Source organism: Chanos chanos, chromosome 16, assembly GCF_902362185.1.
Source record: "Chanos chanos chromosome 16, fChaCha1.1, whole genome shotgun sequence".
In the NCBI taxonomy this organism is placed as follows: Eukaryota; Metazoa; Chordata; class Actinopteri; order Gonorynchiformes; family Chanidae; genus Chanos; species Chanos chanos.
The window spans coordinates 16,050,863-16,069,276 of NC_044510.1; the positions used below are offsets into that span (position 1 = coordinate 16,050,863).

The 18,414-nt window shown below is 39.5% G+C and overlaps 1 protein-coding gene across 1 annotated transcript; it reads left to right on the forward strand.

Moving 5' to 3' along the window:
* Positions 1 to 233: 233 nt before the first annotated feature.
* Positions 234 to 16,094, forward strand: LOC115829252 (GTPase IMAP family member 8-like; the record flags this gene model as incomplete). Its single annotated transcript, XM_030793312.1, has 5 exons — positions 234 to 306; positions 4,773 to 5,495; positions 11,987 to 12,643; positions 13,188 to 13,835; positions 15,277 to 16,094. Coding segments are annotated over exons 1-5 (2,919 nt in total), but the record flags the coding sequence as incomplete, so codon positions are not given.
* Between the last annotated feature and the right edge of the window lie 2,320 nt (positions 16,095 to 18,414).

Consider the following 18,414-nt stretch of genomic DNA (forward strand, 5'->3'; position numbering starts at 1 on the left):
ATTCACAATAAAACCAATCAAACCAAAGAATATAAAACACAAGTAACCAACAGAAAAAAACACAAACTCAACGGCATGAACAGGACAGAGGAAAACAATCAGCAATTGCACTTACGCCAGGCAGCAAAAAAAAAGAAAAAAAAAACAAACCAAGGGGGTAAAATAAAAAACAAACAGCAACCAAATTAACACAGAGACAAAACAGCAGCACCTTAGGAAATGGGGGTAGTGAGATGGAAAGAGGGGCCTTCCACCATCGTGCACAACCGGGCCTACGGAGGCCAGGAAATGGAGACACAGCCAATGGTACAAACAATAGCAAGCATCTGTTATCACTCAGACGTCAGTCCATTTAACTAATGGATTTAACTCAGATTGGTAGAAGTCACAGTAGTTGTTCAGTGACAGAAATGTGAGTGAAATCAGAACATGTTTCAGTGATGAGAGGGAGGAGATAGAAAAAACTACTGTGCACAAACAATGGTAAGAGTGCATACCTTAAATTGTTGGAGAAGGAAATTAGGGAGACAAGACGACGCAAATAACCAAACCAAATTTCAGACCACGCCACCAATGTGGAAGCCAAGCTCACAGGAAGGGTGGAACGGGAGAAGACGCACGCCCAGCAAACAGTTACCTGCCTACATATACCACTAAAGTGACCGCCCAGTAATTGAGGTGCTCACAGATCTGCAAATCCCCACACGAAAAGCAATTAAGGGAGCAGGGAGGGAGGTGGAAAACCTAACCTGCTACACTTGCAGACTGTACTTTGTTTACGGTCTTCTTATCCTCATCATCATATTGAACGCTGAATCCAAAATGTTCCCACACAGCGCATTTGAAAGACGGCGGTGCCTCTTCAAATGTGCCCCTCTCTGTTTCAGTAGCGCTCACCATAGTCATGTTCTAGCTGAGAAAATATATGATTTTAGTTTCCCCTCTCTTCTCCAGCTCATATTTGTATACAGAGCCCTGTTGTTAGAGTTGTAAGAAAGGAGGCGGAGTAGCCGTTTTATTTAAGGATGTATTCCAATGCAAGCAGACATATTTTTGGTGATTTTTTTATCCTTTGAATCCTTTATCCTTTCTGCCACACTGAAATGTTCCCCTCATATTCTACCGTTAATTATTTACAGGCCACAAAAATACACTAACTTCATTGAGGAATTTGCTGAACTGATGTCCATTATTTCCACAGAATTTGATCATTTAGTAATAACTGGTGACTTTAGTATTCATATTGATAATTCCAATGATAAGAATACTTTTTGCCATATTGGACACCTTTGGACTGTCTCAGCATGTGAAAGAGCCAACTCACAGTCAGGGGCATAAACTAGACTGAATTTTCACTAAGGGTCTCAATATTTTAAATACTGTTGCAATTGATCTTGCCTTATCTGACCACTTCTGTGTGTTTTTTGATATGTCTATTACCCCTGACATCCATATCAGATCAGAAACTGTTAAAAAAATGGTTTGTCAATGAGAGTACCAGTGCCAGCTACTCTTTGCCACCAACCTTTACTTCAGCTTCTGTTAATGACCTTGTAGATCATTTCAATTCCAGAATTGTGAATATCATTGATGTCATTGCTCTTGCTAGGGAAAGTTCCTTGGAGAAATGGTATGTCTGTCAAAACCGAAAAAAGAGAGTGTCGAAAAGCTGAGCACAAATAGCGAAAAACAAAACTCACTGTGTCACAGATTCTCTGTGACATCTACAAAGACAGACTTCATAAATACAATTCAAAACTGAGGAGTGCAAGACAATTCTATTTTTCTAACATCATTAACAGTAATATTAATAATACGCGTATTCTATTTGCTACTGCTGATGATAAATCCCCAACAGTCAGTAGCTCCTGAACTCCTCTCCACCAGTAAATGCAATGCATTTACTACCTTCTTTAATGATAAAATTCAAGGCATTAGGCAAGCCATCCATAGTTCTATCTCAAACAAAACAATTTTACCACCACTACATGCCAGTAAATGTATCTTAGTGAAAATTACAGGGTTCAAAGCCATTGACTGCAAAACTCTTACAGAAATTGTATCACATCTTAAGCCATCCACCTGCTGCCTTGATGCTCTGCCTACTAACTTCTTTAAAAATGTATTTAATTGCCTGGCAACAGATTTACTGCAAATAGTTAACTGCTCTCTTGTATCAGGCAGTTTCCCAAATTCTTTGAAAACTGCAGTTATCAAGCCTCTATTAAAAAAAAGCAGCCTAGATGCTTCTGTAATTAACAGCTACAGGCCTATATCAAACCTGCCCTGCATAAGGAAAATCTCTGAAAAAGCTGTCTACCAGCAACTCAGTGACTTCTTAACCTCAAATGGCTCCTTTGACAACTTCCAATCAGGATTTCGGCCCCATCACAGTACTGAGACTGCACTTATTAGGGTTCTAAATGACATTCATTTAAAAATTTCAGTTCTAGCACTACTGGAACTTAGCGCAGCCTTTGACACAATAGACCATACAATACTGTTAGACAGACTGGAAAACTGGATTGGACTTTCTGGCTCAGCCCTTAACTGGTTCAAGTCCTATCTGCAGGACAGGCACTATTTTGGCTCTATCAGCAGCTATACGTCAGAGCGAATCAACATGACGTGTGGAGTTCTCCAAGGCTCAATCCTCAGGCTTCTTTTATTTAACCTGTATATGCTACCGTTAAGCAATATTATGCATAATAACAAAATTTATTACCATAATTATGCAGATGACACCCAACTCTACATAGCTCTTTCACCAAACGACTATGGTCCCATAGATTAGCTGCTCCACTGCATTAAAGAGATCAATGATTGGATGAACCTGAATTTCCTTCAGTTGAATCAAGACAAAACTGAGATCATTGTCTTTGGCACCCACAAAGAAAGGCTGAAAGTTACTGCTCACCTTGAGAATTTCTATCCTCACACTAAAAACCAAGCGAAAAATCTAGGTGTAATTATGGACTCAGATTTAAGTTTTAATAGCCACATCAACTTAATAACAAAATCAGTCCATTATCATCTCAAAAATGTAGAAAGAATTAGAGGATTCATCCCCAAACAAGATCTAAGAAAGCTAATCCATGCCTTTATCTCTAGCAGGTTGGATTACTGCAATGGTCTTGTTTCAGAGCTACTGAAAACAGCTCAGACAGCAACAGTTTATCTACAACGCTGCTGCTAGAGTCCTAACCAAAACCAAGCAAGCTGAGCACATTACACCAATTCTCAGGTCTCTGCATTGGCTCCCAGTTAGTCAAATAATTGACTTTAAAATTCTTTTGGTTGTTCACAAATCGCTCAATGGTTTAAGACCAAAATAAATCTCTGACTTATTCTCACCATATGAACCCCCTAGACCCCTTAGATCATCAGAGCCTCATCAGTTAACTATTCCCAAACTATTCCCAAACTAAACACGGTGAGGCAGCGTTTAGTCACTGTGCTGCACATAGCTGGAACAAACTTCCAGAGGACCTCAGGAGTGCCTCAACTCTGAGCACTTTTAAATCTAGACATAAAACATTTTTGTTCTGCACTGCATATACACCTTGGCTTTTACTCTTTTTATGTAGTCTCTTATTTGTCTATTTTAACTCTTTGTTTACACTTCCTTATACATTGTAGCATCACCTTATTTTTGCTTTTACTTATTTTACTCTTACTATTTATTCATTTATTTTTATCACAGTTTTGTTCTGTACTGTCTGACCTGTATTCCTTTTATGAGTCATCTTATATCTCAATTTTAATTCTTTGTTCCTTTTCCCACTTGCAGTGTTTTATCTCTTTTCATTTTTTTGCTTTTATTTATCTTAGTTTGTGCTCTTTTTCTAATGTTTTATATGCCTGTGTGAAGCACACTGAATGGCCTTGTGTCTGAAATGCGCTATGTAAGTAAACTTGCCTTGGACCTGGGGAAACTCTGCTAAGCTCCAGAGATGTTTTTTGGATCTGAATGTACAATGTGCATGCAGTGCAATAAGCAAATTTTGGAAATTATAGGAAAATGACAGGCATACCGTAATACCGCAGTTCACATGTGCATATTGATCCGTACAGGACGTACCGAACGGTTCGATAACATACCATGCACCGTTGCATCCCTAATCAGAATACACATCTTGTCAGGAAGCACCAAGACGGAGGACACAAGTGCGGGCAAAACTGAGGTTTTAATAAATCAAATAAACAAAAGAAGCTTTACACAGACAGGTATAACAGGAGACCAGAGGGGAGTGCACACAGGTAAGGGAGAAGCTTAGGAAACACAGAACAATTCCAAAACACACAACAGAAGAACGGCTCAGTAGACACGGGAAGGTGTAGACTTTGCACTGACTGATCCGACGGAGGGGTTTAAATAGGGAGATGTGTAATGGGAAACTAAAGTGAGGGCAGGTGTGCGGGATGAGAGATCATGCCGGTGATTAGTAGACCGGCGACGCTGAGACTGGGGAGGGAGGAGGCGAGGTCGTTACACAACTTTACACATTAATCACCAATTTATATGCACAACCATTTTTAATATCTTGTCATTAATAAATTAGGAATGGTATACTTCTTACCTTTTATTAAGAGTTACTCTATATCTGGATTTACTTTATTCCCACTGAGTTGTATATACTATAGCACTGTATTCCAGATAAGCTACAATATGAAATGAGATTCTGTAACAGGACACAGGTCATAGTTAAATAGTAGGGACTGAATGTGCAGTTGCAATATATTTATTAATTCAAATATGTCTCTTTTTTCAGAATCTGAACTGAGGATTATACTTTTGGGGACAAACAGACCAGAGAATAACAGAGTAGGAAACTTCATCCTGAAAAGAGATGCATTTGAGACTGAATCTCCTCCAGTTTCAGTTGATTGTCACAGTGTGAGAGTCAGAAGACAGCTGAAAGGAAGACCCATCACAGTCATCAACACTCCTGACCTGTTTCATCCTCAACTCACATATGATCAGCTCTCAGTGGCAGTGAAAGAGTGTGTGTCCCTGTCTGCTCCAGGACCTCATGTGTTTATACTGGTGCTGCAGCCTGACAACTTCACAGAGGAGGACAGAGACAGAATGAAAGTCATACTGAACTCTTTCAGTGATCAAGCCATGGACTACACTATGGTGGTAACAACAGGCAAAACAGCAAAGAAATACAGCAATCCTTTCAGTCAAATCATTGAGGAGTGTAGAAGGAGAACGCACAACTTTGGGTCACTTGGCTTTAGTGTGCACAAGAAGGGATCTAGTCGGCATTCTCAACTCTTGGAGAAAATAACAGAGATTGAGAGAGATAATGGAGGGTATCTTACCTGTGTGGGATCTGAGAAGACACTGAGAGGCACAGCACTGTGTGATGACAAGACCACAGCTGTAAGACAGAGGGGAACTGCACTGGGCAAGAGAACAGATGATGCAGGAGGAGACAGAGGCACAAAGACAAATGAGAGAGGGAGGATGGATAAGGTGGAAGAAAGAGGTGAGTGTTCGAAAATTTAGATAAGACAACAAATGATCAAACTACTAGTAAAAAAATATATTTTAGTACTTTATTGAAGTAAACAAAACAAAACAAACAAACAAACAAACAAACAAACAAAACAAAACAACAACAACAGCAACACGGAAACAAACAGGATTTCAAATTAGAACTTTCAAAGAACGCCAATATTGTTATTAAAAAACACTGCAGGCACCCTGTGTAATGGACATGTATAAAAGCATTAATATTATAAATATGTGTCCATGAACAGGTCACATTTTAAGGCATTTACACTGTAGTGCCAGTCTTAGTATGTTTAAACATTATCTGACAGCAACTGAAAGAGAGGATTTTAACACTGCAATTGTGAGATTAAAAATCGCACAGGCTCTCCCAAAATCTCCTTTCTGTTCTCTCTCTCTCTTTTTCCTCTCACTCTCCCTCTCTCTCTCTCTCTCTCTCTCTCATGGTCCAGGACCAGCCAATTATAGAGAGTGATTTACATCACAGCCAAAAGTTCCCCATGATCATATCATCAGTCACTCATAACTCATGCATGATAGGTGACTATAGCTCTAATCACATTCTGACCACATGGTTGTAATCACCAGTTATTACCAAGGTCAAATTACCAAATTATCATAAACATGCTAGAGGGTTTCAGTGAATAACAACGGTTAGTTAAGTATGATGCTTAAAAGTTCTGAAATCATTCATAATGTGAGAGTAATGATGTTTCTCTATGATGCGTCTCTAAAAACCATAAAATGTGAATGTGTGCAGAAACAATTAGGCCCCTCTTAATGGATGATTTCTCAGCAGAAAAAAAGGTTAATTGTAATCATGTAAACTACATTCTCAGTAAAACTTTCTCAACTTAAAGAGACACTCCCTGTCCTAGTGGGCTTACCCCTGTAAAAGACAAAAACATGCCTCATTTTGGAAATGGATAACAATCCACTGCAAACTGCCAGCGATTGTCCTGACAACTTTTTCCATCCAGCAGTAATTAGGGAGATTAATTCCAGTGTCATCGGCTGTATTATGTTATGTCTGGACTGTGTCATTCACATCTGACTGGCCTGTCCTTTCTCCCTTCTTTTCTCTGTGTTCTTTCCCTAGAATTACTGTAAGTTACTCCACTGGAGCATCACTGAGATAGTGTATTGGGGTTAAGTGTGTATCTCTTTGTGTGTGATGATTACTGCATGCAAATTGGTATGTCATCCTGACATAGTGAGGGTAGTGAAATTATTTTACAGTCCATTTCTAGTTTGTTCGCTCTTCTGTCTTTAGTGTATAGGGTTATACTTCCATGCTTTACTATTGGAATTTGCGTTTCAACATCATTCTGCCGTTCTTAATTCAACAGAAAGATGTTGCTGGATATGAATAATATGGCTCCAGCACAATGACACAAATGTACTCTAAATATTTCTATGATGATTATCCTAAATAAATGAAATGCATTAACAATGTGATCCATCACATATATGAAGCTAAAAGGTGAAACACATGCAGTTCTCTTCTGCACCCCCTGAATGGTTTGTTTCTGTCTGTATCCATGTCCATACTGTAAAGGGAATGATAACTATGCATTAGCAAAACAACATGCAGGGACATGTAAGGGTGGAACTGCCAGGTCAGGATGAGACAGAACAATATGGTTGTGCTGGGGTGCAGTGACAGACCATAGCATGCAGTTCCACTGTAAACACTGTAAACAAGAGCCATCATCTTAAATTGATCAGAGCTGAGAAGTGACATGAGAGAATCTGGGAAGATCATGTTACATCATCACAGGAGGGTCATGCTCTGGACACAATGTAAAGCTCTGATGGCTCAGGTAGGAGGCTGAGCCTGGAGTATTGTGTGTAGACATGAACTGTAATTAGACGTTACAATGAGTCCCTGGTGAGACACATATCCAAGTCACTTGGCTCTCTCAGAGGTATTGTTTAAAGTGATGCAAAACTCATGAGGTCAGTTGACAATCTCTGCAGAAGGAAGAGGAACTCTCTCTTTCATTTCGTACTTTGGCCTTTCAGAACTTAATATTTTTTCACAACACAGCAGATTACTGGCCATTCTCATTTCTCAGCTATGTAGGCGCAGTGCATAAACAGAGTGTGTTTTACAATAGATTGTTTTATCCAACTCTGAGGAATTAGAATTATATTATTTTTTTGGTGTTGTCTCAGCACTCATGCTGTCCAGTGGTACATTCCTCTGTTGGTACCAAGTCACCAGTGGTGGAATGTAAGGAAGTACAAGTACTTCGTTACTGTACTTAAGTACATTTTTCATGTATCTGTACTTTACTTAAGTAGATTTAGTTGTGGATACTTTTGACTTTTACTCCACTACATTTTACAGCAAATATCTATACCTTCTACTCCACTACATTTCTACAATGCGTTGCGTTACACGTTACAGTCACATTGCGTTTTTTTCTTTGTTTGTTAGTTTTAAAGTAATCAATGGCGAGAGGGGAATTGGTCCACTGAACCAATCAAAGCGGGCAGGTAATGTTAGACCCTCCTTCAACACGAGTGGGGCGCACCCGCAGCAGCAGCATCAGCAGCAGCACTAACCGGTGATAAAACACCCAAAATGGATTCAAGAGAGGCCACCACGGAGATTCAGCCATTAGACATGCGCCACCCATGGCCTTATTTAAAAGAGTTGTTTGAGATAACCGGTTCTAAAAATGATTCATGGAAATTCCAGTGCCATCTTTGTCTCCCTTGAAAACATGAGCTTTCAAAAATTCGCCGTCAAATTTGAAGAATTATTGAGGTAAATTAGGTTGCTTAACGCTACCTGACTTTTGCATGTTAAATTAATTTAGGTTAGTGAAGTCTTATGTAACCTTAGCTAGCCTCTTGTTCAAATGCACCACTAGCAACAAGTAAACACGATTAAATTATTATAATCTAGCGTTAACTGGCAAGTAACACATGCATGTTGCTAACGCAATCTAGTCTTGGTCCTGGGTGTTTGCTTGGATGTTAGATCCCAGGAACAGCGGTGGTTATGTTGCTTGTGTGGCTAGGGGCTCTTTAGCCCTGTGCTCCTTCAGAGTTAAGGTTAAAATTAGTTGGCATTATAGAATGACAGGATTAACATCGTAGTAATTACTTTAAAGATACTTTTGTCTTAATTACACTAAAATGGAATTTAAAAGCCAGACTGTCAACCCTACTTGGCATGCTTATATTGAGCCAAACCAAATTTCCAACTCCTGTAAGAACAGTCTGGCAAAAGTATAAATTTTGTAATAGATAATATGATGAAATCCTGTGTTAGGATCAGTGCCTATTCCTTTGTTAGGTGTGTTTAATGCCCCTTTTTTCAGGCAGACAACTTTGACTTGAATGTGTTCACTGCAGTCAATATGGTTTTGCACTGTGTTATATTGTGTTTGGTTTTATTTACAGTTAAATAAAAATTTCAAGGATATAATCAGTCCTCTTTCTTATTTTGCTTAATGGCATTTAACTCTGCAGGTCACCACTGAAATTCTGATTCACAGAATCGTAAGTCCAAGTGTGAACTGTGTCACAGAGGGTAAACACAATAAAAACAATAACCTTTCAAATAACTGATAAGAGATTGTTTGCCAGTGTTATCAGTAGCATCATCTGCAGCATTGTTAATTAAAATGACACAGCCCATACTATTGATGTATTAAACAAAATATACATACAGTAGGCACGCAATGATATTGTAGATCATTGCATTAGGGAATACATTCAGCAAGTACTTTTACTTTTAATACTTTAAGTATATTTAAATGTTATGTTAAATGTTACGGGTCCCAGGGATGTGTCACAGTAACATAAATGTAACCTGTATTAAGCAGGAAAAAACACAAAGAGGACATGGTTTGTTTCGTTTTGTTCCAGATCACATCTCTGGTTATTTTATTACACAATTCAAAACATATTTCTGCCCTTTGCATTTCAGTTCTTTATGTTTTGTTCAGTTCTTTGCTTAAGTTCATTAGAGTCCATTGCTTTATTCAACATTTTCACAGTTTCAATAAAGCACACGTTTACTCTAGTTAGCTATGACTTGAATTATGATGTTTTAGTTTAGTTTAAGAGTTTATCTGTCGTATGTAGGTTAACACAGGGTCAACGGTACAATGAAATGTGTGAGACAAGAGAAACAGGTCAACTCAGCAAGAGCACACTGGTCATAGAATAAATAAAGTACAGCAGGGTTTTTAAAATAAATAAGAGTAAGACACTAGGAGTGGAATAGAGCAAAAAGGGGATTAAAAAAGAAAAAAATAAATAAGTAAGAGTAAGAGAGTGAAATAGAATATGAAATATACACTATGTACATGTGAAGGAGCTTAAGATTCAAATAAAATTTAAAGTGGCGAGTGTGAGCAACGGTATTGCACATGGGGGGTGTACAGCTTTATGCACCAGTGTAAACATGAGGTAATCAGTGTGCAGCAGTGCATTGAAACTGCAGTAGGCAGTGGACAGTGCAGTATGGAGTACCTGTGTAGGTAATCAGTGCAGTGCAAGTTAGTAGTGAGTACAGTGCACTTGAGCAGAGGACAGTGCAACAAGCAGGTAGTCCAGTCTCCAATGGGGGATGTTTAGTTGTGCGAGTTGAGAAGCCTGATGGCCTGGTGGTAAAGACTGTCCTTAAGTCTGGTGGTACGTGCAGCCATGCTCCTGTATCGTCTGCCAGACGGTAGCAAGGGGAACAGTGCGTGCTGGGTGGCTGTGTTCCTTAACGATGCTGTGAGCCTTCCGCAGACATCGCTGGTGGAAGATGTCCTGAATGGCAGGGAGTCTGTTGCCTGTGATGTGCTGTGTCACATCCACCACCCTCTGTAGTGATTTGCGGCTGTGGGCAGAGCAGTTCCCGTACCAGACCGTGATGCAGCCCGTCAGCAAGCTCTCGATGGTGCACCTGTAGAAGTTGGTGAGGATGCTGGCGTTCATGCCAAACTTCCTCAGTCTTCCCAAGAAATAGAGCCGCTGGCGAGCCTTCTTGACCATGGTGTCTGTATGTAGCGACCAGGAGAGGTCCTCAGTGATGTGTTCACCGAGGAACTTGAAGCTGCTGGCCCTCTCAACCTCAGCATCACCAATGTGGATGGGGAGGTGCCCACCCCTCTGCTGTCTCCTGAAGTCTACTATCATCTCTTTGGTTTTACTGACGTTGAGAGAGAGGTTGTTGTCTTGGCACCAGTTGGTTAGTGCCCTCACCTCCTCTCTGTAAGCTGTCTCATCGTTGTCTGTGATGAGGCCCAGAATGGTCGTGTCGTCAGCAAACTTGATGATGACATTTGAACTGTGCTTGGCAGTACAGTTGTAGGTGAACAGGGAGTATGGTAGGGGGCTGAGCACACAGCCCTGTGGTGCGCCTGTGTTGAGGATCAGTGACAATGAGGTGTGACTGCCAATTCTCACCACCTGGGGCCTGCCCGTCAGGAAGTCTAATATCCAGCTGCAGATGGAGGGTGCTAGACCAAGTTCAGCGAGATGACACCTATGTTGAGAAATATCCTTTGTATTAGCCCAAATGGCCCCATTTAACATGCCTTTTTACCTAAAATGTACACTACATCAGCACTGACAGTGTAAAATTAACTCCCAAACAGAAATGCAGATGAACTTTCCAGACTGACTGAACAGAACAAAGCTCTTTTGATCTCAGAAGCAATCTGATCTGATGAAGTATAATAAGCAGCAGGTCTGTGGTTCTTTAGTCCTCAGTGACACAATGTGTTATCTGTCAGATCATTGCTCATTTCACAGCTAGAGATTACCCACCATTGGCACAGTATTTTTAACAGTGCACAGGTCATGATATTAAGTGCACAGAGATTTGGTTTGAGAAGATCACAAAAAAGACTGAAGCCAGTGGCTCTCTAGCTTGGTCTCCTAAAAGCAGACATCTGTGATTAACAGTGCACTAGCTTAACATCCTAGCCTTGCACTGTGCACCTTGGAAAACTCAAATCACGATAATTCAAAAAGTGCAGTTAATGTAATTTGCATGCCAGTTATTTAAGAAAAAACATGAATAGCATGTTGTAATATTTTATTGTGTTAAAATGGCAGATTTCACAATTTGACCTATAATTTATTTTACACTTTGCTTAATCTGCAGTTTATCCTAGTATCCTGCAGTTTATCCTAGTATACTGTTACACTGTGCAAAACTCCAGGCTTAAGTGGCCTAGTTTCTCATGTTACCTACCCACCAGAAAAGCACAGAGAAATGTTTTAATTCTATAAAGTGTCATAAAATAGAGTAATAAAATGTGTTGTCACTTCTCGTATAGTTCACACTCACGTTTCACCCATTTTCTCTTAATGTTGTTCTGTAGTGACAATATTTTGATATATTATCGTTAATGAGTGGTTATTAATTCACAATTGTAGATCAGATCCACTGATAAATTGTACATTTTGTGATGAATCAGTAACATTGTTCTTCTACATGTTTTCCAGTGTCTGAGCTCAGGATTGTGTTATTGGGGAAGAACAGACATGAGAATAACAGAGTGGGAAACTTCATCTTGCAAAACAATGTCTTTGAGAGCACAGCTACTGACAATCAGCTTATTAAGAAAACTGGATGGATAAAGGGAAGACCCATCATGGTCATCAACACTCCTGACCTGTTTCGTCCTAAACTCACGTATGATCAGCTCTCAGTGATAGTGAAAGACTTTATGTCCCTGTGTGATCCAGGACCTCATGTGTTTATACTGGTGCTGCAGCCTGACAACTTCACAAAAGAGGATAGAGACAGAATGGACATAATTGTCAATTCTTTCTCAGATAAAGTTTATGATTACTCCATTGTTCTTACTGTGGGTAATCTGGGACATGGCACAAGTGTGGATCCAGGGGAGGAGAAAAATCATATAGAGGAGACCATTTCAAAATGTGGTGGCAGACACTTTATGCTCACTGATGACAGCAGTCCTGTGTCTCTCATAGAGCAAATAGATCAGGTTGTGGAAGAAAATGGAGGGGTGTATATTACATATTGTGTTTATGAGGATTCACAGCAGACCACAAAAGAGGAAATGTATAAACAAACAGAGAGGACACGGGAATTGACAAAACATCAACAGTCTGACAAAACTGCACGAGAAACTGGTGAGTGAGTAACCTAAAATATATCACATCAGTGTCAAATATAACCTTTTTTAACATGTAGAGTTTGTAGATGATGGTCTCTGTCCTTTAAGGAGTTTTTTCTTTTGCTTTTTTGATGACTGAATGATTAATTATTCTTCTCTTTCACTTTTTTGTGGTATTACCAAAAATAGGAAAGAACTGGTGGCTTTTTCAATGGAGAAAGCATATAAGTGGTGGGTACAATGAAAAGAACCAATCTGAATAACATCAGTGTTCTTCACATGTATTCATACTAGGAGGTCGATTCATTATCTTTCAGATTATTAAAATCCATTGTTTTTGGAAAGTGTAAACATGCCTAAGTTGAAATTCCAGTTTGTTAGTTGATTTGATAGAAAAAAAAATCATTGTATACTTTATCTACATTACAAGTTCTTTGGAAATGAAAACAAAAATTTCATGTTATGAAATGTTAGACAAAATCATTTCTAATTTATATAATGCACTTTTGTAGATGTAAAGAATGAAAAGAATGTAAAATATTCTTTTCTATTTGTCAAAGAGCCTAAATATGACATTCCAAGACTGAACCTGGTGTTGTGTGGGAGGGATGGATCATTGAAGATCTCCATATCAGAGCTCATACTGGGCCAGAGAGAGTCCAGTCCAGAGTCCAGCTCAGTGTGTGTGAGGAGGGAGGGAGAAGTGTGTGGACGCCTGCTCACCCTGGTGGAAATGCCAGCTCTGTACAACACTCAGCTCTCAGAGGAGGAAGTGATGCGTGAGACTCTCCGCTGTGTCTCTCTCTGTGATCCTGGAGTCCATGCTTTCCTCCTGGTCATTCCTGAGGGCTTCCTCACTGATGAGGACAAAGGAGAAATGCAGAAGATTCAGACAATATTCGGCTCAAGAGTCAATGATTACACCATGGTCCTGATAAATCAGAAACCTGGACAGGAAGTGACAGAATTAGATGAATCAACTCAGACAATCATCAGATCCTGCAGAGGAGGACATCAGTTCTTAGGTTCCAGTTCACAGGTGTCAGAGTTACTGAGGAGTGTTGACAAACTGGTGGAACAGAATGGAGGAAGTCATTACACAACAGTCATGTACCTGGAAACACAACTAAAGAAATACCAGATGGAAGCAGGAGAGATGAAGAGAAAAATCAACATTCTGGAGGAAAAGATTAAGAGTCAGACACCAGGTAATGATTATTTATGGTCTTTATCCAGTAGGTGATATTTACCAAAGCAATAGAGGAGGACACATTGTCTTGCTACTTTAAGTTGAAATGCAAAATATATTTGCTTACACATTTCATTCTTTTTTGGACCTTATTACAACAAAGTTTCAGCTGATACTCTGTTTTCCTTTCAGTGTAGTGTGACATGTTCATTTGACCATTTCATGCTATGAGAGTTGATAAAACCATAATGACCACTGTAGTGTAATGTTCATTTCACTAGACTGATGCTGTATGACAATATGTATCACAGCCCTAGAGTGTGATCATACCAGTTCATTTTCTTTCTGTAGTTCTCCTAGCCCCTAATCTGCATAGAATGGGCAGGACCCTGGGCTGTAGATAACCTATTCCCACAAAAGAAAACAAGAGAAAATACAAGTGTCTTATCTAGCTCCTTAACAGAAAAACAGGAGAAAAAGAATCATCAACAGAAAAGGCTTCATACCCCATACAACTACCCGTACTGTTCTAATGTGCACTATTTACAATATATGCAACGAATATCAATCGGAAAGTACAGAAGCAGTGATCGCTTCACAGCACGCATGGTCAGGTTGGGAGCCAGGAAAAAGTGTGGGCGACAGGCATCGGAAACAGCATCTTTTAAATACAGTGCCATCAGTCTGTAGACCAATCCCCAGCCGCCACCTGCAACTGAACACATTACAGAAACAGAGAAAACATATAGGGGAAGACACAACAGACACAGGAAACAGCACCACCTGCAGGCAGGGGGAGAAAAACAACAGCACACAAAACAATAGTGCACACTAGAAAAACAGCACACAAAACAATAACACATGCTTATGACTCAGGGTCATAACACTGTTTACAGGGCTTTGTATGCCCACAGATTTACAGCAAACAAAACAGGACGACACCCCCTGACTTAATACTCATAGTGGTCAAGAAAACACCCCCCCCCCCCAAAAAAAAAACACGCACAGACACACACAAATACACCTTACTGTAACTCACAAGACCTGTTAGAATTTTTGATGTCTTCATGTCTCCAGGAATATATGCTTTACATTAAAATGTCTGATCCTTAAGATATAACAGATTCTTAAGATATAACATTTGCAAAGGATACACGTAGTTCTTTGCTCATATTATTATGGCCAATTATAGTTGACTAAGAAGTATATCTTTGGAAAATGGCTGCCAGATAACTCTATCTGAGATTACAGTAGCTCTATAGCAAAGACAAGTACAAATGAATTAGTGGTCTCTGCTGATCTTGACTGATAAAGACTGACCCAGACATCATTAATAGTTGTATTATAATTTAACTGAATATGTATGTATTGGAATGTATCAAGTATGGTCCACATGTTAAGTCCCCACACTCATGTTACTCTATCTATAAATATTTTCACAGATATAAGAGATCCTTCAGACACTTTGAGAATAGTGCTGTTGGGGAAGACTGGTGTTGGGAAGAGTGCCACAGGAAACACCATCCTGGGAAAATATGTTTTTGAAGAACTACTCTGTCCCCACTCTGTTACCACTGAGTGTCAGAGAGAGACAGCTGAAGTCAATGGAAGACAGATAACAGTGATTGACACACCAGGACTGTTTGATACTAATTTTCCTAATGAAGATATTAAGAAAGAGGTTGCTAAATGTATCACCATGGCAACACCAGGACCACATGTGTTTCTACTGGTCATAAGACTGGGACGCTTCACAGAAGAGGAGAAAAATGCACTGAAGATCATTAAAGTAATGTTTGGAGGCAAATCCAGACTGTACACAGTGATATTGTTCACTGGAGGAGACAGCTTGAAAAAAACAAGCATTGAGGAATTCATTAAGAAATCAAGGGAAATACAAAACACCATTAAACAGTGTGATAACAGATACCACGTATTTAATAACAATGACCCTGATAACACAACTCAGGTTGTGGAACTCCTGGATAAGATAGACACCCTGGTGTCAGTGAATGGAGGGAGCTTCTACACTAATGAGATGCTCCAACAGGCAGAGGAAGCTCTCCAAGAGGAAAAGGAGAGAATACTGAGAGAGAGAGGGGAGGAGATAGAGAGAGAGAAAGAAGAACTGAAGGCCAAACATGAGGCAGAGTTAGAGAGAATGAGGAAGACTATTGATGAGGAAAGGAAGAAACAGGATGAAGAGAGAAGAAGGAGGGAAATGGAGTTTAACAAAAAGGAAGAACAAATAAGAACAGAGATGCGTGAAAGAGAAGAAAGAGAGAGAGAAGATTATGAAAAGAGAAGAGAGGAGGATGAAAAAAGGATGAAAGAATGGATGAGTCAAATAAACAGAGAAAGAGAGAGATGGCAGAAGGAATGGGAGGAACAACAGGAAAAGAGAAAACAGGAGGAAGAAGAGAGGAGAAAAAGAGATGAACAAGACAAGAGAAAACGGGAACAAAGACAGAAAGAGGAAAAAGAAAGATTTGAAAAAGAGAGAGAAGAACTGAGGAGAAGAGATAGAGAGGAACGACAGAAGAGAGAAAAGGAGTATGAAGAGAGGGTAGCAGAGGAGGAGAGAAAACAAAGGGATTTAGAGGAGAGAATAAAATATGCAGAGGAGAGTAAAAGACAGGAACTCCTACAACAGCAGAAACTTCAGAACGAAGAGAGAAAAAGACTGATGAAGGAGAAGCAAGAGAGTAGGAAAAGAGAGAAGGAGATCTGGGAATTAAAAATGCAGTCAATGGAGGAAAAATGGCAGTTAGAGCAGATCAGGAAACAGAAACGCTTTGAAGAGGAAAGAGAGAAAGAATGGAAACAGAGGGATTTGAGAGAGAGAGAACAAAGACAGAAAGATGAAGAAGAAAAGAGAAGAATAGAGAATGAAGCAAATGAAAAGATAAAACAAATGGAGATGGAAAGACAGAGAGAGGAGAGAGAGAGAAAGGAAAAAGATGAAGAATACAAAAGAGAAATGGTGGAGACACTTTGGAAACAAAGAGAGGAGTTTGAGAAACAGAAAGAGGAGGAAGAAAGAGTCTGTAAAGAGGAGGAGCAGAGAAATCTGGCCTATATCAGAGAAATACATGGCAAAGAAAAAGAGGATCTGAGAAAACAGACAGAACAGGCAGCAAGAAAACAAGCAGAGGAGGAATTCTGTGTTAGACTAGAGCGAAAAGCCAAAGAGGTGAAAGAAGAGGGGCGTAGAGAAGGATTGAAAGAGGGGGAGGAGAGAGGACGTGAAGAAGGATTGAAAAAGGGGAAGGAGAGAGGACGTGAAGAAGGATTGAAAGAGGGGAAGAAGAGAGGATGTGAAGAAGGATTTGAAGAGGGCTATGAGAAAGGTCATGCAGAGGGTTATGAGAAAGGACGTAAAGAGGGTGCTGCAGAGGTACAGGCAAAGAGAACTGGATTTGGCAGATGGATAGACACCGTTTTTAAATAATAAAGAATCAAATGAACATTTATCTGTTTTGAAACATATCTAGAATGACATACTAAGTATATTTTATGTAAGTCAATGAGCTAACACAGTAAATCCTGCAGTCTCTGTTTTAATGATCTGATTTTATTATCTGCTACACTGAAAAACAAAATGAAATGAATCTCATTGTTGGGAATGCCTGTCTGCTGGTTGGACTTTGAACCCCTGTAGCTCTGTGTACGTGTGTGTGTGTGTCTGTGTGTATGTGTGTGTCTGTGCACAGTGTACTAAACTGGGACTCTATGTTAGAACAAGCTAAAGAATGTTAGAACATGGACCCAGAGGCCATGTTAGGGCTTTACTATGCATTACAAACAGAAATAACAGGATAATGTAATATTATAAAACTCCAGTTTCATCATCACAATCATCATTTCATCATTTTATCATGGACATTTGCATTTATACTACAACAGCTGCTATGACTGGATCCTAAATGAGATTAATCTAAGAGCCCAGCACTAGTCAAAAAACAACTTAAATATAGTAATGTTTAATCTACATTTTAGAAGGTTTATGCTGTCAATGTGAAGAACAGTCAAAGTCATTAAACATATTGTAAAACATGTGTGTTTTTTGATATCTGTGGAGTTATCAACTTCAGCTTTTGCACAATGTGTGTGCACAACGACAATGCCATGTCTTTCCCTCACTAAATGCTGAGAAATGACCAAAAAAACTCACACAGATGAAGGGTAATCAAAAGTATTTAACTAAATTAAATAAGACTGATGTAGTTTTGCTGGTATATTCCAGCATTTTGATGGTAATGTCATCACATGCCATATGATATGTAATACAAAAGACTGGATTATATACAAGTATATAAACCAGACTGGAGATAGTTGTACTACTGGGTTAATTATAACAGCTCCAGATCCACTGATCAGGGATAAACTACAGTCACATGATCACTACTCTAAGCACCAATATAAATAATATAATATAAACAGGCAGGGCCCAGTACACATTCACAGTTTACTGGGGGCTAAACAAGATCTAAAGTCAGGTAACAAGTGAAGTGCAGTAAACAGGAAGGGAGAGTGAGGAGGCTAACAGGGAGAACAGGAGAACAAGACAAACAGGGAACAAGGCATGACTCAGTACA